The following is a 23632-nucleotide window of genomic DNA, read 5'->3' on the forward strand; positions in this document are numbered from 1 at the left end:
GGAAGCGCTGGATCTGAGAGGTGTGCGGGCGGGTTGAGCAGTGCGAGGTTTTGGCGGCCATGGCTCCCAACGTGCCTGCGGCCGAACCGGTCCCGGAGTCTCCTAAAGGCGTCCGGGCCGTGCTCTTAGGGCCGCCCGGAGCCGGCAAGGGTACCCAGGTGAGCTGCTGAGCCGGGCTTGTCGGTGGAGCTCGTGAAACTTCAAGGTCAGGGCGGCCGAAGGTCCGGTTCGCCCCAGACTCAGGCCGCGCGGGCTGAGGCCTGGACGGGGGGTTCCCTGGCTGGCGTTTGGGGTTCTGGCAGGTGTTTTGGGGAGGGTCCAAGTTGGAGGTCGAGGGAGTCTGAGTTAGAGTTCTTGAGTGCCCCAGGCCTGAGGTGCTGGGTTAGGGGATCAAAGGACTGAGTAGATTCCTTTAGGGTTTAGAAGCTGAGAAGATTTGAAGGGTAAGTGTGAGCCCTGGACTGAGACATGTAGATCGGAACCCGAGTTGGAGACAGGGACCCTAGATTCAGTGCGATTTGACAGTAGATTACGTTCTAGGGTTACGTTCCAGGCACTCGCGGTAGGGGCACGTTTCTGGTATTGACTAATGTCTGAAGGCGGAGGAGCATCTCCCGGACGTGGGGGAAAGCGCCAGCTGTAGTATGCTGCTGATAAGGAGAACTGCTCAGAGAAGTGATATGACCTGTCTGAGCCAAGTTAGGTGGATAGGAGAGGGTACCTCAATGTACAGGTAAGAAAACCGGCCTGGAGAGGTCAGATGACTTTCCCAAGTTAGTAAAATTGACCTCAAGGAGCCTGGAACCTCAAGGTTCTGCGTGATTGGAGTGAGGTCACCTTCTGCTGACTGTGAGGCCTCTCTTGGCACCTGGGACATAATGGGCCCATAGATCAGGGATGAGATTTATGATCTCAGAATTTGGAAGCCCATGCTGCTGCTGCTAAGTCACTTAAGTTGTGTCCGACTCTGTGCGACCCCACAGACGGCAGCCCACCAGGCTCCGCGGTCCCTGGGATCCTCCAGGCAAGAACACTGGAGTGGGTTGCCATTTCCTTCTCCAATGCACGAAAGTGAAAAGGGAAAGTGAAGTCGCTCAGTCGTGTCAGACCCTTAGCGACCCCATGGACTGCAGCCTCCCAGGCTCCTCCGTCCATGGGATTTTCCAAGCAAGAGTACTGGAGTGGGGTGCCACTGCCTTCTCCTGGAAGCCCATAGATTGGGTTATTATCCTCCTGGAATTGCCCCCGCCCCTCCCAGACCTCAGGATTTTGCTGGTTGTTAGGGTCTAAAGAGAGAATTCCTGAAAATCTGAGCTCTTAAGGAAATGAGGTTCTGGATGCTGCTCTGTGCCCCCTCTTCTAGTCCTAGTCCTTGCAAAGATTACAGACAATTTGTCTTACTCTTTCTTGGAACTCTTGTGACACCCAGCACATTACTTGGCACTTGATGAGTTTACTAGATATGGATGATGCTGAGAAGGGGAGTCTGGGAGGATTCAGTTCATTCCTGTGACTTTGCTTTTTGGCTCTGGCTACTAGGTCAAGAAAAGCTTCCGAAATGGCTCAATGGTAGAGAATCTGCCTGCCAGTGATCCTTGGGTGGGAATGATCCTGCGGAGAAGGGAATGGCAACCCACTGCAGTATTCTTGCCTGAAAATCCCCATGGACAGGACCTGGTGGGCTGCAGTCCATGGAATTGCAAAGAGTTGAACATAACTGAGCACGCATGCACTCAGTCAAGAAAGACCACTTTCCCTTTTCTCTCTGTAGGCAGAGCCGATTTGCCCTTGAGGCTCACAGTTAGCCTAATCCCCTTGTCCTTTCATACGGAAGGTTCCTCTCCTGTTTCTGCCACCCTCAGTTATTAGGTAACCTGTGGCTAGGTATATTTAATCCCAAACTCTATGGACTTCTGCTGTGAGTGACCAAGATAAACAAGGTAACTCAAATGCATTGATTTTTTTTTTCCTTGGTCCATATTGAGGTTAATAATTTCAGTGGTTGTGAAATGGGCAGCCAATCTCAGTGCTGAGGCAAGGGCTTGACAGTTTAACAGACTTGTAACTTCTAGGCCTCACTGCTGTCAGCTGAAAAATGGGGATAATGCTTATGCGGTCAGCATTTCTTGAGCACCAGACATTGGAGATAGAACAGTAAACAAGACGGAGAAGGTCCTTGTCCCTCTAGACCAAAAGTTAACAAGGATACTGGAAAATTATGTGTGTGTAAAGCACACCTAGATGACAACCAGGCGCATAGTAGGTGTTCACTAATTGTTGACTCACTCATCTTAATTGATAATACATTCCCTCAACCCCCAACTCAGTTGTAGCTCAGTGTAAAGGGTGATGTACTCAGGAAGTTTTGAGGGAAATTCTACTTGTGAGCTGACTTACAAGGGTGTATATATGATGAGAGTTGGTCAGAGAAGGCCTTATGGAAGTCAGGGAGATGTGACTTTAGCTGGGACTTGAAAGGGTAAAATTTACACAAGTTGCTTAACCTCTGTACACCTTTCTTAAGGTATTGGGAACCATAGGGATACTGGCAGTTGTAGTTTTAAGGAATTAAAACTGTTCATAAATCAGAGGTTGCAGAGTGGCAGCCTGCAGCAGCTTGTAGCCTGCAGACACACCCCAGCTTTTAGTTATGAAGAGTTTGAATACACAAAAGATGACAGGATGGTGTAATGAGTCCCCAGGTACATGTCCAGGCCCAGCTACCATCAGCTGGTGGCCATTCCTTCCCCATCTGGTCTCCCTTCACAAATGATTTTAAAGAAGCTCCCAGATACTGTAACATTTCATTTGTAAATATTTCAGTGTGTATCTAAAAGACATTCTTTTTTGTAGAAAAACATAATATTCCATAAAAAATAAATAGTAGGAGTAAATGTTTATGTTTCTATTCATTTGCATTTCAAGTCTCATTTTTTATTAGTTTTTTTTTTAAGTGTTTATGTATTTATTTGACTGCACTGGATCTTAGTGGCCACTCGCAGCATCTTCGATCTTTAGTTGCAGCATGTGGGATCTCATTCCCTGACTGAGGGTTGAACACCGAGCCCCCTGCATAGGGAGCTTGGAGTCAGCTGCTGGACCACTGGGGAAGTCCCTCAAGTCTCTTTCAATTTACAGGTTGTCCTGTACCTTGGGTTAGTGCCTAGTACCTACTCAGTAATTTTTTTCTTCCCACTGGTGCTTCCTTTTACACCTGTATAAACTCAGTATCTTAGGTATTTAATGTTGGCATGGCTGAAATAATTGTTTCCTTTTAAAAGTTAGTTTTAACTGAAATAGGTAAACATTTTTAAGCTGCCTGCTTTTGCATTAGCATGCTGCTGCTGCTGCTAAGTCACTTCAGTCGTGTCCGACTCTGTGAGACCCCACAGACGGCAGCCCACCAGGCTCCGAGGTCCCTGGGATCCTCCAGGCAAGAACACTGGAGTGGGTTGCCATTTCCTTCTCCAATGCACGAAAGTGAAAAGGGAAAGTGAAGTCGCTCAGTCGTGTCAGACCCTTAGCGACCCCATGGACTGCAGCCTCCCAGGCTCCTCCGTCCATGGGATTTTCCAAGCAAGAGTACTGGAGTGGGGTGCCACTGCCTTCTCCTGGAAGCCCATAGATTGGGTTATTATCCTCCTGGAATTGCCCCCGCCCCTCCCAGACCTCAGGATTTTGCTGGTTGTTAGGGTCTAAAGAGAGAATTCCTGAAAATCTGAGCTCCTAAGGAAATGAGGTTCTGGATGCTGCTCTGTGCCCCCTCTTCTATTCCTAGTCCTTGCAAAGATTACAAAGTCTGGGCAGACAATTTGTCTTACTCTTTCTTGGAACTCTTGTGACACCCAGCACATTACTTGGCACTTGATGAGGTTACTAGATATGGATGATGCCGAGAAGGGGAGTCTGGGAGGATTCAGTTCATTCCTGTGACTTTGCTTTTTGGCTCTGGCTACTAGGTCAAGAAAAGCTTCCGAAATGGCTCAATGGTAGAGAATCTGCCTGCCAGTGATCCTTGGGTGGGAATGATCCTGCGGAGAAGGGAATGGCAACCCACTGCAGTATTCTTGCCTGAAAATCCCCATGGACAGAGGACCTGGTGGGCTGCAGACCATGGAATTGCAAAGAGTTGAACATAACTGAGCACGCATGCACTCAGTCAAGAAAGACCACTTTCCCTTTTCTCTCTGTAGGCAGAGCCGATTTGCCCTTGAGGCTCACAGTTAGCCTAATCCCCTTGTCCTTTCATACAGAAGGTTCCTCTTTCCTGTTTCTGCCACCCTCAGTTATTAGGTAACCTGTGGCTAGGTATATTTAATCCCAAACTCTATGGACTTCTGCTGTGAGTGACCAAGATAAACAAGGTAACTCAAATGCATTGATTTTTTTTTCCCCTTGGTTCATATTGAAGTTAATAATTTCAGTGGTTGTGAAATGGGCAGCCAATCTCAGTGCTGAGGCAAGGGCTTGACAGTTTAACAGACTTGTAACTTCTAGGCCTCACTGCTGTCAGCTGAAAAATGGGGATAATGCTTATGCGGTCAGCATTTCTTGAGCACCAGACATTGGAGATAGAACAGTAAACAAGACGGAGAAGGTCCTTGTCCCTCTAGACCAAAAGTTAACAAGGATACTGGAAAATTATGTGTGTGTAAAGCACACCTAGATGACAACCAGGCGCATAGTCGGTGTTCACTAATTGTTGACTCACTCATCTTAATTGATAATACATTCCCTCAACCCCCAACTCAGTTGTAGCTCAGTGTAAAGGGTGATGTACTCAGGAAGTTTTGAGGGAAATTCTACTTGTGAGCTGACTTACAGGGGTGTATATATGATGAGAGTTGGTCAGAGAAGGCCTTATGGAAGTCAGGGAGATGTGACTTTAGCTGGGACTTGAAAGGGTAAAATTTACACAAGTTGCTTAACCTCTGTACACCTTTCTTAAGGTATTGGGAACCATAGGGATACTGGCAGTTGTAGTTTTAAGGAATTAAAACTTCATAAATCAGAGGTTGCAGAGTGGCAGCCTGCAGCAGCTTGTAGCCTGCAGACACACCCCAGCTTTTAATTATGAAGAGTTTGAATGCGCAAAAGATGACAGGATGGTGTAATGAGCCCCCAGGTACATGTCCAGGCCCAGCTACCATCAGCTGGTGGCCATTCCTTCCCCATCTGGTCTCCCTTCACAAATGATTTTAAAGAAGCTCCCAGATACTGTTTCATTTGTAAATATTTCAGTGTGTATCTAAAAGACATTCTTTTTTGTAGAAAAACATAATATTCCATAAAAAATAAATAGTGGGAGTAAATGTTTATGTTTCTATTCATTTGCATTTCAAGTCTCATTTTTTTATTAGTTTTTTTTTTAAGTGTTTATGTATTTATTTGCACTGGATCTTAGTGGCCACTCGCAGCATCTTCGATCTTTAGTTGCAGCATGTGGGATCTCATTCCCTGACTGAGGGTTGAACACCGAGCCCCCTGCATAGGGAGCTTGGAGTCAGCTGCTGGACCACTGGGGAAGTCCCTCAAGTCTCTTTCAATTTACAGGTTGTCCTGTACCTTGGGTTAGTGCCTAGTACCTACTCAGTAATTTTTTTCTTCCCACTGGTGCTTCCTTTTACACCTGTATAAACTTAGTGTCTTAGGTATTTAATGTTGGCATGGCTGAAATAATTGTTTCCTTTTAAAAGTTAGTTTTAACTGAAATAGGTAAACATTTTTAAGCTGCCTGCTTTTGCATCAGCATGCTGCTGCTGCTGCTAAGTCACTTCAGTCGTGTCCGACTCTGTGTGACCCCACAGACGGCAGCCCACCAGGCTCCGAGGTCCCTGGGATCCTCCAGGCAAGAACACTGGAGTGGGTTGCCATTTCCTTCTCCAATGCATGAAAGTGAAAGTGAAGTCACTCAGTCGTGTCTGACTCTTCGTGATCCCATGGACTGCAGCCTCCCAGGCTCCTCCGTCCATGGGATTTTCCAGGCAAGAGTACTGGAGTGGGTTGCCATTGCTTTCTCCATAATAATGTCTAAAATATCTGGACCTCGTGGGTTTGTTGTTTTGTTTAAATAACCTTATTTCCCTGTCTCCCTTTTGGGGTTGGATGTTCTTAGGGTGCGGCCAAAACCACAGTGTGTTTCCTGTTTTCCTCTGCTAACCCCTCTCATAGTTTCTTCCATGTGTCCAGCTGACACCGGCTCTTCACGGCCAGCACGTGTAGGCTGTCAGCTGCCGTCTTGCAGATCAGGCTTGGTCAGTTATGTCTGTGCACTAACCCAGTGCAGAAGCAAACTCAGTGAGACCCACGTTCCTATTCCCCCTTTTACAGATAGAGAAACTAAAGCCCAAATAGCTTGTTCTCTAGGTTACGGGGCAAGTAACTGGCTGCTCTTGCATCTGAATGACTCTGGAGCTCCTGCTCTTTCTGCTGCCCTGGGTTAGATTTGTCTCCTACCCTGTGCATGTTTTCTTAGGTAAGTTCCTTGCTAGAGCTGCAGGGTAGCCCTCAAGAGGGTGTAGTATCGCAAAATAGTCACCCTTTCCTGGGTTCTGTGACAGACTCCCCGTATTCCCCCCCATCTCCACCACCCCCCCCCCCAGCCAGAGATTTAATCCTTTTAATCCAGATTTAATGTCATCTGATTTAATCTTTCAGCCCTTGGAGGAAGGTCCTGTTGTTATCTTTGCCTTTTTACTGATAAACTGAGGCCCAGTCTGTATCTTGCCCTAGGACATAGGTAAAGTAGCGAAGATAGGATTTGAACGTGTGACTGATTTCTTGAACAGCATTAGCATCCTGTTGCTTGCAGTCTTAAATGTAGGAGCAGAAACCAACATACATGTAGGCAGTACTTACTAGTGCAGAGTACCACAGGGGAAGTACTGATGAGTGACTGACAACTGCTCAGATAGTTCAGGGTTAGAACAAGGACTGTGATTTGTTGAGGGCTTCCCTGATAGCTCAGTTGGTAAAGAATCTGCCTGTAATGCAGGAGACCCCAGTTCAATTCCTGGTTTTGGGAAGATCTGCTGGAGAAGGGATAGGTGACCCACTCCAGTATTCTTGGGCTTCCCTTGTGGCTCAGCTGGTAAAGAATCTGCTTGTAATGTGAGAGACCTGGGTTCAATCCCTGGGTTGGGAAGATACCCTGGAGAAGGGAAAGGCTACCCACTCCAGTATTCTGGCCTGGACAATTCCATGGACTGTATAGTCCATGGGGTCGCAAAGAGTCGGACATGACTGAGCCACTTTCACTTATGATTTGTTGAGAATCTTCTATTCTTCCTCCTAACCTCCCAGTGAAGAATGTTCCATTCTTTCTCCTACCTACCCACTGATACACCCAATTTATAGATGAAGAAATAGTCTCAAAGAATCACTAACCTGAGGTTACATGGTCAGTTAAAAGGTACAGCTGAAATTCAAACGCAGGTTTCTGTGCTCTTAAATGACTTTAAGTATAATACACACAGAGAAAGGTGCAGACATCTTAAGAGGGCGGCTTGATGAATTTTCACATGTGAACACACTTGTGTAGCTTGTACCCGTATCAAGAAACAGAACATTGCCAGCACTGTGAAGGCTTCTTGCACTCCCTTCCACACACACACACATACACACCTTCCCCAAGGACAGCCACTAAGGCTTTGGGGGTGGTGGTGGCATGTTTTGTTAGGTAAGTTCCTTGCTAGAGCTGCAGGGTAAAGAAGCCTATTTAGTGTCATGGATAAGAGCTAGGGCTTGACAGTCTTGAGACCAGTTACCAGATCTGCTGTTACTAACTTTGCAATTTGGGTCAACTTAGCCTCTGAATTTCATTTGTAAAACACAGATAAAACTAGTTACTACCTCCTGTATTTGTTATGTATTAATGTGGTTTAGTTGCTAAGTCATGTCTAAGTCTTTGCAACCCCATGGACGGTAGCCCGCCAGGCTCCTCTGTCCATGGGATTTCCCAGGCAAGAATACTGGAGTGGGGTGCCATTTCCTTCTCCAGTTACGTATTATACATACTGTAAAACAGTGCATGGGAAAATTGCTTGGCATCTTGCAAACACCGAGTTAGCTGATGATTCCTTCTCAGAGGAAGAAAGGACAGTTGGGGAGGTTTTTGGTGGGGGAGAGATGCTCAGAAGTTGACTCTAGAAGGGAGAGGGTAGAACTTGGACCAGTAAGGGGAAGGGAGAGGGTATTCCTGCATAGAGAGGAGCTTGAGCTGAGGTCCTTGGAGAGGCTTATGTATTTGGAAATCAAACATAGAGCAGCTGTCAGCAGTGGTACAGGGCATCCAGGTAGGGGGCTTGTGGGGACAAATTTGAGTAGCTTGGAAGGTAAAGGAAGTTGGTTGGGGAGGGCATGGAGCACACTACTAAGCTATTAGAACTTCTCCCTCGTTGCTTAGGGGAACGTTGAGGCTTCTGAATGTGTGTGTGGTTTGCGGGGTGGGTAGCGTGTCCAACAGTATTTTAGATGATTGCAACTGTATGTGCAGAGGCACTGGGGGTGAAAGTGGGAAAGACTGCACGGATGACGATTGTGAGGTGAGAAAACAAGTGTGTGTGCTCAGTCACTCAGGCCGACTCTTTGCAACACTGTGGAGTGTAGCCCACCAGACTCCTCTGTCCATGGAATTTTCCAGGCAGGAGTACTGGAGGAGTTGCCATTTCCTCCTCCATGGGATCTTCCCAACGCAGGGATCAAACCCGTGTCTCTTACGTCTCCTGCATTAGCAGGTGGATTCTTTACCACTGAGCCACCTGGGAAGCCCCCTAGAAGACAAGTGATCTTGATTAAATCAAATCTTGACTATCTTGACTATCAGTTTCCCTTTATTTCCCTAGTTGTCGGGCACTGTGCTGAATTATTTTGTGGATATATAATCTTATCAAGTCCCCATAACAGGTCTGAAAGTCGCTCAATCATACACTTTAAAGAGGGGCCAGACTTTGTATTTTTAGCACGTGCCCTAGATGATTGTGGTAACACACTGAAGTTGAAGAGTGGGGACGGGGGAGCCTGGTGGGCTGCCGTCTATGGGGTCGAACAGAGTCGGACACAACTGAAGCGACTTAGCAGCAGCAGCAGCCCCACCGTGCAGCCTCCCATCCTAACAGTTTGAGCCTTTCTGACCTACACCTTCCCCAACCACAGGTTTCTCACACAGGTGGGGTGCCTATTTCTTGGGCTCAAAAGTGGCCCTTGGCTAGTGAGACATGTGGCTCAGGGCCTCAGCCACAGCAGAATATGGCCCAGGGGTCAGCAGCATAGCCAGTCCTGTGGCGTGTTTAAAATCGGATGCTCAGGCCCCACCCTACTAAATTAGAATCTGTATTTTAGCAGCACCCTTAGGTGGTTTGGAGTAGAAAAAGCGTTGCTTTAAAGTATAAGCGTGAAGTCAGGGGAATATAATACAGCCATTTCATTAGGGTTCTTCTATAGTTTGCAATTAAAGAATAGTGTAAGAAATGAAGACCATGAAGGAGGCCTTCTAATTACTGAATGCCTACAGTGTCTGGGGCTTCCCAGGTGGTGCACTGGTAAAGAATCCGCCTGGGGGTCGCATAGAGTCAGACACAACTGAGTGAGTGCACACACACGCACAGAGTGTGTCTGATGTTTTGGGTACTTTATTTCATTTTATCCTCACAACAGCCCTGTGAAGTAGACATCATCCCCCATTTAACTGGTGAGGAAACAGATTCTGAGACGTTAAGTAACTAGCCAAAGGTCATCCAGCTTTTGGGGGCCGCCAGGTTCATATGCAGATCTGTCTGACTCCTCGGTTCATGCTCTTTGCAGCCCACCACAATGATTCCCTTGCAGCCAGCAAAAAATGAAGGAGTTAGTCTTCCTCCGTGTCACCCCTTCCCTCTGAGAGTGTTGTTCCACAGAGCTGCAGAGTCCAGTTGCCTGGAACAGGACAAAAGTGTCCTGTGGTTTGGGGTAATAAAAATAGGATGGTTAGGTTCTGTGCTGACAGCGCTTTGCTGGTGTTTTGGTTAGTCTCTCCCTTGGAAGAGGCGTGACCTCCAAATTTTCCACCCAAGTTAATTTCAACAACCAAGAAGAAAGATCGCCAGAAAAGCACAGCTTTCTGGTTTTGTGGCCGCTGTGCCAGCCCAAAAGACCAGAGACTTTCCATTGCCAGAGGGGCCTGACTTTCATTGCTTTTCTAAAGTGCTGTTTTTAACACCTCACCTGGATTCTGTTTTGCTCGGAAATCAGTTCTTTGCTTGAGCTGAATCAGTCCGTGACTCACAAATCAGCACTTGTTGCACTGAACCCTATTTGGCTTTTATCACGTGCATCTGAGAAAACTCCCAACCAACTAGTTTGAACAAGGTCCCACCCTACTTATTTTCTATAACAGTTGAACCAGAAAGGTAAGTGTTAGGCTTTTGAACTGATTCTATTCCTTTTGAATTCTACATTCTTTTTTGCCTCTGCGAAACCAACGTAGAACTGTCCAGGGTCTCTTCCTCTTTTGGTATTCATTCAGTTGCGTAGTCTACTGAACTGTGAGCTCATACAGGACAGAGTCTGTGTCTCCTATTCATCTGTTTCGCTGGCTCCCAGCGAGGTTCTAGGAAGAGGCGTATGAGTGAACATGGAATTAAGGCAAGGGTCACAGTAACAGTTGATGCTTCCTGAACGCTTACAGTGATCCTTCATAATCTCTCATCAATCCAGTGATACAGGAGATGATAGTACCATCTCCATTTTACCTAGAGGAAATTTAAAATTTACAGAAGTGATACAGTTTTTCTCAAGTCACATATCCAGGCTTGGTGGACCTGGTGTCTGAAACCCAGGCAGTTTGACTCTGCAGCCCATGCTGTTAACCAAAAGGCTGTCCTGCCTACTAGAACTACCAAGAGCTTACTTTGCCAGGTGCTGTGCTGTTCTAAGTCGCTTCAGTCGTGTCTGACTCCACAATCCTATGGAATGTAGTCTGCCAGGGTCCTCTGCCCATGGGATTCTCCAGGCAAAAATACTGGAGTGGGTTGCCGTTTCCTCTTCAGGGGATCTTCCCGACCCAGGGATCAAACTCACATCTCTCATGTCTCCTGCACTGGCAGGCGGGTTCTTTACCACAGCACCACTTGGGAAGCCCCACTGCTTGTCAGGTGGTCTTCATACATAGCTCATCTGATGCTCACTGCTACCTTTTGAGATGGAGCCTTTGTACTTTCATTTTATTTTATTTTTTATTTTTTTTGTACTTTCATTTTAAACAGATTAGAAAACTGTGCCTCTTGAGAGGTTAAGTGATTTGGTGCAGGTAATGCAGCTACCGGATGACAGGGAAGGGGAAGGCCAAGTCTGCCCGGGGAAGACTTCTGCATCTGGCCCCAGCCGCCTCCCACACTAGTGACCACAGTACTTGACATCCACACATCCATTCCTTTGGCAAATATTCATTCAGCATGTTACATGCCAGGCATTGTGCCAAGTGCTTTATATACGTGAACTCATTTAAACTTCAGAGCAACTGTCTGTTTCTATTCCCATTCATAATGGGGAAGCTGAGGCTTAAGTGTCACTAGTGTGTCTAGTGAAAGCAGCGATAATAGCTGATATTTATGACAGTTTCCTGTGCTAGGTGCACTGTTGCAAGTGCTTCCATGTATTATCTCATGTAATTCTTCCTGCAACCCTATAATCATGGGTTAGAATATAACATAAGGTAGTTTTATCCCTGTTACAGGTAAGGAAATTGGCATTTCTGCACACACCCAGAAAGTGGCAGAGTCAGCTTCACACCCCGGCAGTCAAACTCCAAGGCCTGCACTGTTAACCGTATCCCGTGTTTTGTCCTGCCCTCCACAGGCACCCAAATTGGCTAAAAACTTCTGTGTCTGCCATTTGGCTACCGGAGACATGCTGAGGGCCATGGTGGCTTCCGGCTCAGAGCTGGGAAAGAAGCTGAAGGCGACTATGGATGCCGGGAAGCTGGTAGGTTCGGTGGGACCAATGAATGTTGATCTTCCTCAGTCCAGGTCTGCCCCGCCAGGGTGACCACCAGCCACGTGCAGCTATTGAAATTCATTTTAATTTAAAATTAACTTTCTCAGCTTCACTTGCCACATTTCAGGGTTTTGCTATCCAATACAGATATAGAACTTTTTAATATTTATAATTGTATTTCTGTATTTTCGGGTGTGCTGCATCGTCATTGCTGCACAGGCTTTCCTCTAGTTGTGGCGAGTGGGAGCTACTCTCGTTGCGGTGTGCAGGCTCCTTGTTTCGGTGGCTTCTCTTGTGGTTGAGCATGAGCGCCACAGTATTTGCGGCACGTGGGCTCAGTAGTTGTGGCTCCTGGGCTCTAGAGCACAGGCTCAGTAGTTGTGGCACATGGGCTTAGTTGACCTGCAGCATGTGGGATCCTCCCGGATCAGGGATCGAACCTGTCTTCTACATTGTCGGGCAGATTCGTTCAGGCAGATCACTGAGCCACCAGGGAAGCCCCGAGATAGAACATTTTAATCATTGTAGAAAGTTCTGTCAGACAGCCCTGTGCTGTGGGGTGTTTTAACAAACTGGAAGATTATATGAACTTTTACATTAGCAAGTCTGCTTGGTTCATTCTGAATTTATGGCACTGATTTTATTCACAGTATTCTTGAAGTTCCTTTGTGCTGGCGTATTTTGTAATACAACCCTAGTTTTTAGAGCCAGAAACAAAATTGACATCCCTAGACCAGAACTCAAGGGTCCTTCAAGAGAGGACTCAAGAAGGCACAGGGTGCTTTTACTTACTTTTGTGACTCTCTTCTGTGTCTCTTAACAGAGGGGTTGCTTGGCAGTTAACAAAAGTATCCTTCTTATTTGGAGAATATAATAGCATTTTCTCTTGTTTTTAGCCCAGTTGATCTGATAGGAGAAGTACAGTTTGTTATCCACTAGATCGTTTTGGTTGGTGTGTGTGCTAAGTTGCTTCAGCAGTATCTGACTCTGTGCGACCATATGGACTGTAGCCTGCCAGACTCCTCTGTCCATGGAGTTCTCCAGGCAAGAATACTGGAATCAATTGCCATCCCCTCCTCCAGGGAATCTTCGCATCCCCGGGATCGAACCCCCATCTCTTATGTCTCCTGCATTGGCAGGCGGATTCTTTACCACCAGCACCACCTAGGTGCCAGAGCTTAATTGTAACTGAGTTTTTCTGGGATTTGGTCTTGGGAAGAATCGTTTTGTGCTTGGGCCTCTGGTCTTCATATCTCAGTATGTTGGTTAGGGCAGGTGCTGGGCTGAGTTAACCTCCTGTCAGGCTTTGAGATTGTGGATCTGGGCTAGCTCTGCTGACGCGCCCACTGCCCCTTTACTTCTGGCCTGCCCTTCATGTGAGTGAGGCCGTCAGTCACTCCTGAGAGCTGGGTATTTTGGACTTTGGACCTTGATAGAAGATCCTGTACTGAGAACAAAATGGGATGTGGCAATGAGATTACTTATCTCCAGCCTTCACTTAGTCGTAGAGCTTATACTTTGTCCCCAAGTTCACAGCTGGTCCCAGGAGATAAGAGCGTTAGCTACCAAAATGGGCAGCCTTCACTTTAACACTGGCAGGGAGCTTTTCTTCCAGCTTTTGAAAGCCAAAGAGGGTCCTCACTAGAGTTTTCAGAGAGGCTCAGAGGCCGTTGGGCTGGCTCCTTGGTTCTGACCCAGTCTTGTCAGGTCAGTAAACTTCTCTGTTGCTTCCTGTCCAAGGTGGCCTGGGTCCCTTTACTGTTAGCCTAATCAAAATTGTGAAACAGGTTAAGTTGGTGCCTTTTGACATTTTGGTCAACGCTCATTCTCTCCTGGAGCCTCCCTCAAGTGGTCTCTCAGCTGTGTACCCTCACTTTCTTGTGTCTGGAGGACAGCTAATTGCCGAGAAGCTGTTATTTGATGGTTAGGACTCTGACTAATAGCCAGAGAGGCCTTCGGGACCTAAGACTTGGAGGTCTCTAGATGGAATCCTGGAATCCTCTTTCCTCTCCCTGATTACTGGGACACAGGAGAGTCTCAAGGGAAGAGAATGTGTGTGTGGCAAGCACAGAAATAATCATGAAACTGAATCTTCCAAAGGGAGCCACTCCATAGTTGCTCTGATTTTTGCTTCTTTGGGGTCAAGAACCTGTTTAGTAATCAGGCTATACAGACACAGACTTAAATAACCCTGGAGTTGGGCTATTGCCACCTAGTTAATGGATATAACCCCAACAACTGTTTTGTTCTTGACTTCCAGGTGAGTGATGAAATGGTCTTGGAGCTCATTGAAAAGAATTTGGAGACCCCTCCATGCAAAAATGGTTTTCTTCTGGATGGCTTCCCTCGGACCGTGAGGCAGGCAGAAATGGTGAGTGACTTGGTTTTGTAACACCAAGCCAGGAAAGCAAATCCTGGTCCTTTATCTCTTTATTCCTTTGAGGGAAATGGGTCTTATCAAGCTCTGGTAGCTTAGGTGGGCCACATGCTCTTTTTACAGCTTGATGACCTCATGGAGAAGAGGAAAGAGAAGCTTGATTCTGTGATTGAATTCAGCATCCCAGACTCTCTGCTCATCCGGAGAATCACAGGAAGGTATTTGTCTCCTGAAGGTCCCTTCTTTTCATGCTTCATCAGAGCTTTGGCAGACCACAGGAACTGCTCTGGCCTAATCCCAGCCATGAAGCTTAGTGCCGTTTCCAGGGGGATTGATCTTATTTGGTGACATGGGATGGGGATGTGGAAAGAAGAGCAAGGGATCCAAAGTCCAGCAGCAGCTCAGTCCTGTCACCTTTTAACTCTGACCCTAGGCAAGTTTCTTAACCTCTCTAAGGCTGTATCCTTATGTTGCATGGGGGTAATAGTACCTGCTTCAAGGAACGGTTGTGCATGATAGATAGCTTGTTGTGCATAGTTCAGAACCTTGCTGACATGGGTGCTTAAGAAATACTAAATTCCTTACATGTGTATCTCCATTTCAGTGCTTTTTAAGTTTGATTTCAGTTGGAGTTGCCATACCTTGCTGTAGGCTTTTTATTTCTTATAAAAATAGTAGGACCATCTTCACAGAGTTTAGAAAATTGAAGAAATTTTGTTCACGGTACAGCCAGCTTAGCAAAAAACACTAATTTATTTGTGTGTTTTGTTTTAAAGTGCTGACTTCTCTATAGGGGTTAACATTGAACACAGAAACGCTTCAGCTTCTGACGAGTGGCTCTTAAAGAGTGCGAGTGGCTCTTAAAGAGTGCCGTTGCTCCAGGCTACAGTTTACTTAACCCTTTCACCGACACTCTACATCTGCTTTGTGCTGCCTTCCAGAGATACTCGGGAAGCTTCCAACTACTAATAGACCCTCCCATTCTTATCTTTATTATAGACCATATCTTATTTTTATCCCTTAGTCATTTTATTTATTTTTTTAAAAATTCATCTGTCTATTACTGTTACTGTACCAATAGTACACTTTATTTTTAAACCTGGGTTTTTTTTTTTTTTTTTAATGTGGACCATTTTTAAAGTCTTTTATTGAATTTGTTACAATATTGTTTCTGTTTTATATTTTGGTTTTTGGCCACAAGGCATGTGGAATCTTAGCTCCCCTGCCAGGGATGGAAACCAAGCCCCCTCTTTGGAAGGCAAAGTCTTAACCACTGGACCGCCAGGGAAGTCCCCCTTTAGTCATTTTAATGGAATCTCAGGAAGGTGGTCAGCTTTCCATCTTGAACCAGCCTCCTGTGACCATTATTCTTCATTGCTGCATGTTGTTTCACAGTAGATGAACCATCATTTACTTCATTATTCCCTAGTTGTTGTATATTTGTGTTTCTACTAGTTGTCTACTGGCAAACTGATGCTCTGACCATTGTAGTACATGTAAGTTAGTAATTAAGGGGGACATGATTTTTTTTATTATAAATGTACTACTTTGATTTCCTAATGAGGTTGAGCATTTTCCCCCGTGTGTCTGCAGTTCGTGTCTTTAAGGAGAGCCTCAGGCAGCAGAATAAGTGTTAGATGTGTTCTGGAAGGTGGTGTTGGATACAGGGGAATGCACCTTGTATTAATTTCCTTTTCAAATGTCCAGGTTTCATATTTCCAGCTATTGCATAGGCTCCTTCAGTGCAGATTTTTTGTTTCTTTGCACTGGCACAGAGTAGGCAAAGTTGATACAGTCCAAGAAGCAGTAGGGTTGTTAGGAAGGGACATCACCAGGGCTGGGGTCCCAGACATTGCAAAGTAAATGTTAACAGAACTAGATGACACAAGGGACCTTTGATCTGATTGGCCCAGCTTCCTAAGTGCCTGCTTTGTGCACAGCACAGCTCTGGGAGCAAGGGACCAAGAGAGGATATACCAGTGCCCATCTCTGACCTCAGAGTGTCCACAAACCCTACATGAAACGTGGGCTGTTTAGTGCAATAGGAGTCCAGTAAGAGAGCCTGTGGGCAGAGAGGGAAGGCTGGCTAGGAGAGAGGCATAAAGTGAGACTTGACCTTCCTGGGTAGAGAGGATTTTATTGAGGTTTTCCCAGAAGGAAGTAGAGGCAAGAATGTCCAGAGCTGGAGAAATGGCCTGGGAGGCTGGATGGTAGAATGAGAGAGGTTGGGAAGCTGCAAAGTCTGCCAAGGAGCAGAGAGGGTAGACCTGCCTGAGTCAGGAGTCATGGGATGTTCTTAAGCCACTAGGTGCTGTGGCCGATACAGCATTGTAATAATATTGGCTTGGTCCTGGGATACAGGCTCAGTTGAGGGAAAGAAGAAACAGACAAGGACCCCACCAAGGAGCCTCGTGTGATCCACCTGTGGAGTGACGAGGCTGAAGTTGGCTGGTGGGGAACCGAGAGATTCTGAAAACAAACTACACAATTGTAGAGGGCGAAAGAGGGAAGGCTCAGTCTCTCGGTTTGGAAGTGAGTGCTCTCCTCACAGAGGAGGAAACAGAACAGGTCAGACTGTGTGAAAGTGCTTTTCCAAGTCCATTTGTACGTATGTCAGTGGCAGAACAGGCACCAAAAGCCTGCTTTCTGCCTCATCGTCCACTGTGCTGATGGTTGCCAGAAAAAGAGTCAGGAACTAACCAGTTTAATATGGATCTTATCTGACATGATAAGATTGAATTGGCTCAGGCCTCACTTCTAATAATTTTATGGGTGATTATTTTATTCCTTGCCATAAGTATGGCTGGTGGGTTTTGTTTAACCTGTTCAGTGTTGGCTCTCTGGTTTCATTGGTTTCTTATGTCTTGTGCCATTGCCATTCTGTGGATGAGAACGCAGGTGTCTGAAGTATCTCAGCCAAGGCAGCAGTGGCTGTAGCATTCCAGCCTGGTCCCCCCACATCTTCACCTCCAGGCCAGGCTCAGTGGGTCTAAGAGCTGTTTTGGTACTTTTGTCCTTGAGACCAGTCCCATTTTAAGAACTTGGAGATTGATTTCTTTTCCCTTCTAAAAAATGAGTCTTGCATTCTTCTTAAAATGATATTTGAGGGTGGAGAAGGAGCAGTGTATTTATATGTAACTGGAGGGCTGAGGGAATCTGAGAGTGAGCGAGAGCTGATGTAGAGACATGGAGAGGAGAGAGTTGTGTTTGTTGCTGCCTGGCTGCTATATGCCCTGTGCTATTCAGAAGGTGATGAAACATGGTCCAGGGACTTCCCTGGTGGTCCAGTGGTTAAGACTTCATGCTTGGGGGCATGGGTTCAGATCCCGGTTGAGGAACTAAGATCCCACATCCTTCGAGGTTCAGCCAGAAAAAAAAAAAAAAACATGGTCCCCATCTCATGCCCCCAGCCCTTCCCAAAGAGAAAGCTGTAGTCGAGCCCCAGCTCCTGCTCTTCCTCTCTCTGGGTCTCCCAGTGGGCATCATTTCCAGTGAATGCACCAGAGGAACCCCTCCAGCAACTCAAAGAAAGGCTCAACCTTGGGCTGTGTGATTGCAGTCACTTGTCCCCTGACCACCTTATTCTATAAATGGACCCCTTGGCCCCCCAAAATTATGCTGTCATGGAAACACAGTGCCACATTTTGCAAATTTGTGTGGCTTCAGAAGTCTGACTCAGACTTTCCCAACTGATGTGTTGAAATACTGACCCCCTCTGCCACCAGACCAAGCACGCTGAGTACTTTCTGTGCCTGCCAAGAGGTAGAAAATGTTGGGAAGCTCTGGTCTAACAGACTTCATGAAGAGAGCAGCATCGGTTAAATAAGCAGATCTTGGTTGGCATAGAATTGGGAGACCACGGGAATTTGAGAGGGCCCCAGCCGCGGAGCAGCATTTGGCCTGCCTCCTTCCCTTCTTAGGTTTCGGGGCTCCTGTGGTGTGGCCACTGCCAGTCAGGGGCGTGGGCTTATTGCTTAAGGGGACATGGCAGAGATGCAGCTGCCAGCTACATATCCCGTGCCAGATAAAAGCTGCTTCTTGAGCTCTTTGTTCTGTGACTTAATGTGTCAGTTTTCTTGACACCTTGAGCATTGCCCTCTGATGGCTGGGCTGTCTGTGTCTCTGTGGTCAGAGGTGTGCGGCGTTGTCTGGTGACATCTGCGTCCATAGCACGTGTTTTTTCCTATAGCGCCTTTCTTGTTTTTTACCCAAAGTAGGTTAGAAAATAAGGGTAGTCTCTCTGTCCTCTGTCCCCCATGCCCCATGGCACGTTGTCCAAGTCTCTGTTAAAGGATTACCACATCTACTGTAGTTACTTATTTCCACATTTGTCTCCCTCTCTACATTAAGCACTCTTTGTGACCAGGGATCTTGACTCACTTCTCTGTAGCCCCTGGATTCAGCTCAAGACCTGAACTGGACTAGGCAGTTAGTCAGCACTTGTTGAATGAACAGGTGAATACATGGGTGGCTGTGTGAGACCTATGGGACACACAGCCCACAGGCTGTCATGCCAGCCTCCAGCCAGACAGACACTTATTTTAATGTTGGGTCAAAAGAGAAAAGATACTCGCTCTGATATATGCCCAGTTACTTTCCTAAGCAAGGGATGCCTGTAACTGGTTTCTCTGCTGGATTAAAGTCGTTGCATCCAGCTTCTCTGTGCCTGTGGTCTTGGAGACCCCTGGAGTTCCAGCGGCCTGATTGACGTTCATTTGCTGTCTTGCAGACTGATTCACCCCCAGAGTGGCCGCTCCTACCACGAGGAGTTCAATCCCCCAAAGGAACCCATGAAAGATGATGTATGTAAATTGAGGACGGGAAACGTCCTTTTCTTTCTTTACTCTTTCTTTCTTCACTTTTTCTTCCTTTTGTTCTTCTCATCTTCCCTCTGTTCCTCCCACCATCATTAAACTATGAGAAGTATCACTGTCACGTAAATCACATGGACTGTGGCTCGTCTTTAGAGTGTCCCTCCAGGTGACTTACTGTTTGACCTTGAGGTAGCCACCAGTGCCAGCTACTTGATGGTGCCCAGTTTGTACCTGTTTTGTCCAGAGCAGCCCCTTCCTGGCATCATGGGAACCTCAGTGGTGACCTAATCAGGAGGAGAAGGCTGCTTGGAAGCCTGAATTAAAGCCAGGGTTGGGAGGACAGGACTGAAGAGAGGTTTGTTGACCAGCCCCACTTCAGAAGAATATCCTCTCTCTAATGACTCTACTGTGCCCTGCAGATTCCAGAAGGGCTTGGCCAGGTTAACACTGCCAAGTTCCTATGACAGTCTTCAGTTGTTTGCAGATGTAAAAGGGAGGGTCTCATACATAGTCACTGAAATATTTGCATAAATAGTTCATTTAGTCTGTTTTAGAACATGCAGGCCACAACAGAATGAATTTCCTGGACTTAACCTTATCAAATGAGACAAGTTCATCAGGTCACACAGGTTGCAAAGCCATCTGTCAGCTCTGTCGCATTTCAGATCTGCAATGCTATCACTCAGCACCCCCCACCCCACTTGCCACGTTTAGAACGTTGATGGCCTGGTAAAAAACTGAAGCAGTTAAGATCGTAATTTCTACTGCAGCTCTGATTTTGATGTATTCTCCTGGTCTCAGGGGCCTCTCTTTCTTGTTTCTCACCCTCCAAGTGTTTGTCGTGGAAGCTGAACAGCCTGAGCACCAGCTATGAGATAAAGACATTGCCCATCGCCTCCCTCAGCCCTGTTCTTGCAGTTGCTATTTCAGGCTCCCCGATTTCTCTGGACCAGGTGGTCTGCTCCTGGGACCAGCTTGCTGGGAATAGTGAAGGTCTTCATAGTTCTCTATTGAAGGAGGTCTAGATTGTCTGTCTCTCCCTGTGATGGACTTTGGGATCAGACAGCATCTCAGATCTGCATCTGGCCTTGGATTAGGAGACCTTGCTGAGTCCCAGCCTTTCATTGCCCTCTTCTTCTTCTCAGATCACTGGGGAACCGTTGATCCGCCGATCAGATGATAATAAGAAGGCCTTGAAAATCCGCCTGGAAGCCTACCACACTCAAACCACCCCGCTGGTGGAGTACTACAGTAAACGGGGGATCCACTCCGCCATCGATGCGTCCCAGACCCCTGACGTCGTGTTTGCAAGCATCCTAGCAGCATTCTCCAAAGCCACATGTAAAGACTTGGTTATGTTTATTTAATGTTGGGTCCAAAAAGGAACTTCTTTCTTCTTCCTTTCCCTGTTGAACGAGTGGGTGGGAATGGCAGAGTAGGCAGAGGGAAGCTTCCTCAGGCCAGCAAGAATATCATTTGATGTATTGATTAAAAAAGCACTTGCTTCATGTACCTTTGGTGTGTGCGCAAGTCTCATCTCATCTGTGTGTGTGTGTGGTGTGTATGTGCGTGCACGTGCACACACGTGTGTAAGTATAAGTATGTGTACACTCTTATACTTCTTAAATTGTAGGCGAGACTGTTTACTTCTTTAGCCGTACTCTTTATTTTCGACTTCCCTGGTGGCTCAGACGGTAAAGCATCTGTCTACAATGCAGGAGACCCGGGTTCGATCCCTGGGTTGGGAAGATCCCCTGGAGAAGGAAATGGCAATCCACTCTAGGACTGTTGCCTGGAAAATCCCATGGACAGAGGAGCCTGGTAGGCTACAGTCCATGGGGTTGCAAAGAGTCAGACACAACTGAGCGACTTCACTTCACTTCACTTTATTTTCAACCAAAATAAACTAACTCAAGTATCCGCCAGGCAGACAAGTTCCTGGGTATTTTTCCATCTCCAGCAGCTAATTAGAAGTCCTGGGTCACATGCAGTCAGGCAGGGCTACAGTTCCTGATGGCAGCCTGTTGGCCAGAAATTCCACTTGTTTTCTCACCCATAATGAAAAGTCAATGAGTCATTGTGGAAAGGGATCATTAATTTTTTCCCCCTAAACAGGAATGAAAAGGCACTTACTTTATAGATTCCAGAAATTACTGGGAGAGGGTATCACCATAGAAAGAGCCTGGCCAAGTTGAATTATTTTTGTGATCTGCCCCATGGTTCTATAAAGTAGGAATCATTCGGCACCTGTGTTGAATACTAAATTGATGCCAAAGAATTAAACCAGGTGAAAGGTCCTCTTGAATTCAGACTGTCTTCTGAACATCCAGGCTAGGCATCTGAGAGCAGCCAGTCCACTTCCCCAAAGACAGCAGGATAGATTTGTCTTTATTTTCAATGTTTGCTCTGTTTGCAAGTGTGAACAAAACGGTGATTTGAGGATCATTTGGGGATCATGTTGATTAGCATTTATTCAAGCCCAGTCTCTACAGGATATGAAGTCACATATATCCCTTTTGAACGCAGCCCTCTCCCTTCCATATCTAGTCCTTCACCCCTTATGTCATGACGGTGGTGGCCACAGTCTCCCCAAGAAAGGACCACCCCCAAAATAAGATCACCTATGGCCGTAACCAGCTTTTCTTCCTAACCTCGGCTCCCGGCTCTTAGGCATCTCTTGAGATCCACACTGTGCCTTTTGGTCTCTGGTTTGATCTGTGGCAAACGGAGGAATTAATAGACTGCTATGAGGGACCACAAAAACAGCAGGCTCTGGAAAAACCATTAAAAAGTCAGTGACAGGTCCAGTAAATAATGCCACCTGCCCAGGGTACTCTGCTGACTCAGTGCAGTGGCCTCGGAAGTGCCCAGCCCCCACCTGACCTGAGCTCTCCTGCTGTCTGTGAGACCACCAGAGGGCTTGTCCTCTGTCCGCCTGGAAACTGGCTGCGGTACGTGGCCACCTGTGTCCCTCTCTGTCTGCTTCAAGTGAGTGTCTGCTGGCTCTGCTCTGCCTTGTTTCCCTGGTTGGAGACTAACTCCACCCATTCTTAACGGAAACCCAGCCTGGCATGGGATGTTTCTGGGAAGCACATGATTTCTGAGAATGGACAAGGAAAGGGAGTGAAACCAAAACTGTCTGCTGTGTCTGCAGGGATCTGGGCTGCTTCTCTGGGTGAGGTGGCCTCATGAATCTTAGAGTTGACTCCCCTTTGACGGGGGACAGTTGCAGGCACTTGGCCTCAAAGTTGAGGTCCTTGAATGATTGCTGATAGCGTGTGCATGATCTGTGCTCAAATATTTGTCTGTGTGCATTCACACGTGCACACATATACATGTGATATTTGGGCTACCAATGGGAAAGGGAAGGTCGTCGGGGGTGCATATGTCCTCTTGGGGGTGGGTAGAATTCAATTTTTGCTTTGCTTAATTCCAGAGCCTTAACCTCAGCAGGCATGAGAGCTTTCACCTGGCAGAGAAATGTCCAGTGTTTAATGCATTTGGTTACTGGGGTGTGCATGCCAACCTTCTCTGATGGTTACTTGGTTTTTAAAAATGCATTTTGTTTTCTCTTGTCTCCTCTTTATTTCAGCCTAGTAACAGAAGGCCAGGCGGGACTGCACCACTACTCATCACCCCACGGCATGATCCCTGCTCTTAGGTGCTGGGCAGAGGGAGGGGCGGTCAGGGTAAGGATGGGGACAGAGGAGCGGTGAGGGCCCAAGCGGGGGAGAGGAGCTGTGTTGCCATGAAGCAGTTTCATTTACGTGGAGTAGAACTCTTAAAAGCATAAGCAAAGGGGAAAATTAATTTTTTAAAACACTTGATTGGAGGGTATAAATAGAAACAAGGAGATGCAATATTATTTCTAAGGAATCATGCTTTCATTTACTTTGGACTGGTGACAACTGGACAGGTCTCAGTGCCCTGAGACCTCAGCTTTGATCAGAACCTCATGCCAGCCCAGGAATGCGGGAAATCACACTGTTGTCCTGTCTGACCCATAGCTTGGAACAGGGCAGGAGTTGATTACTAATCCTGGTTACCCATACCATGAAATCAGAACGTCATCTCCCCACGTGCAATAGACATGGAATGTGTTCCTGGGGGCGGCGTCTCAACAAATCCGGCTTACTGGAGTCATGGGGCAGGCTGGTGTCCCTCCCTTCCATACTCACCACTGATTTACCAGCCCACCTGCCCTCACGGGTGAGCCCTCGGCAGCCACCCAGCATACGCCACAGTCCTGTGCTCTTGCCTTCCTCCATCCACATCATGTGAAAGGACTCTTTTTAATCAATGAGCAAGTGTCCTAAGCAACATTATCCAAAGACTGTCCTTTCCATCCTCAAATCCTATGACTGGGATCAGTCTACAACACTGTGATGTATTATTTTCAATGAGGTGCCTTTCTTAACTGTCCAAATGCTGCCTTGTTTGGCCCTTAAATAAAGTGTGTTAAAAGTTTGTA

The 23632-nt window shown here is 46.8% G+C and overlaps 1 protein-coding gene across 3 annotated transcripts; it reads left to right on the forward strand.

Annotated features, from left to right (window-relative positions):
* AK2 (adenylate kinase 2) lies at positions 1–23632 on the forward strand. 3 transcript variants are annotated; one of them, NM_173889.1, is made up of 7 exons: positions 32–158; positions 11833–11958; positions 14231–14341; positions 14471–14565; positions 19077–19149; positions 20307–20502; positions 22754–23630. In NM_173889.1, exons 1-7 carry the CDS (start codon positions 60–62, stop codon positions 22756–22758), a joined length of 705 nt encoding a protein of 234 aa, NP_776314.1. In that variant the 5' UTR covers positions 32–59; the 3' UTR covers positions 22759–23630. The 3 variants fall into 3 exon arrangements, with proteins under 3 accessions (XP_005202939.1, XP_024853981.1, NP_776314.1); XM_005202882.3 differs by having other exon boundaries at positions 1–158; positions 20307–23632; XM_024998213.2 differs by lacking the exons at positions 14471–14565; positions 20307–20502; positions 22754–23630 and having other exon boundaries at positions 1–158; positions 19077–19148.

This window comes from Bos taurus, chromosome 2 (assembly GCF_002263795.3).
Source record: "Bos taurus isolate L1 Dominette 01449 registration number 42190680 breed Hereford chromosome 2, ARS-UCD2.0, whole genome shotgun sequence".
NCBI classification, from domain to species: Eukaryota; Metazoa; Chordata; class Mammalia; order Artiodactyla; family Bovidae; genus Bos; species Bos taurus.

What these genes read in the sequence shown, in the direction of transcription:
- AK2 (XM_005202882.3), top strand. Translation starts at nt 60, where the DNA reads ATGGCTCCCAACGTGCCTGCGGCCGAACCGGTCCCGGAGTCTCCTAAA. An exon ending in GAGCCGGCAAGGGTACCCAG is followed by an intron (nt 159 to 11,832) that starts GTGAGCTGCTGA and finishes TGCCCTCCACAG; the next exon opens with GCACCCAAATTGGCTAAAAA. An exon ending in CCGTGAGGCAGGCAGAAATG is followed by an intron (nt 14,342 to 14,470) that starts GTGAGTGACTTG and finishes CTCTTTTTACAG; the next exon opens with CTTGATGACCTCATGGAGAA.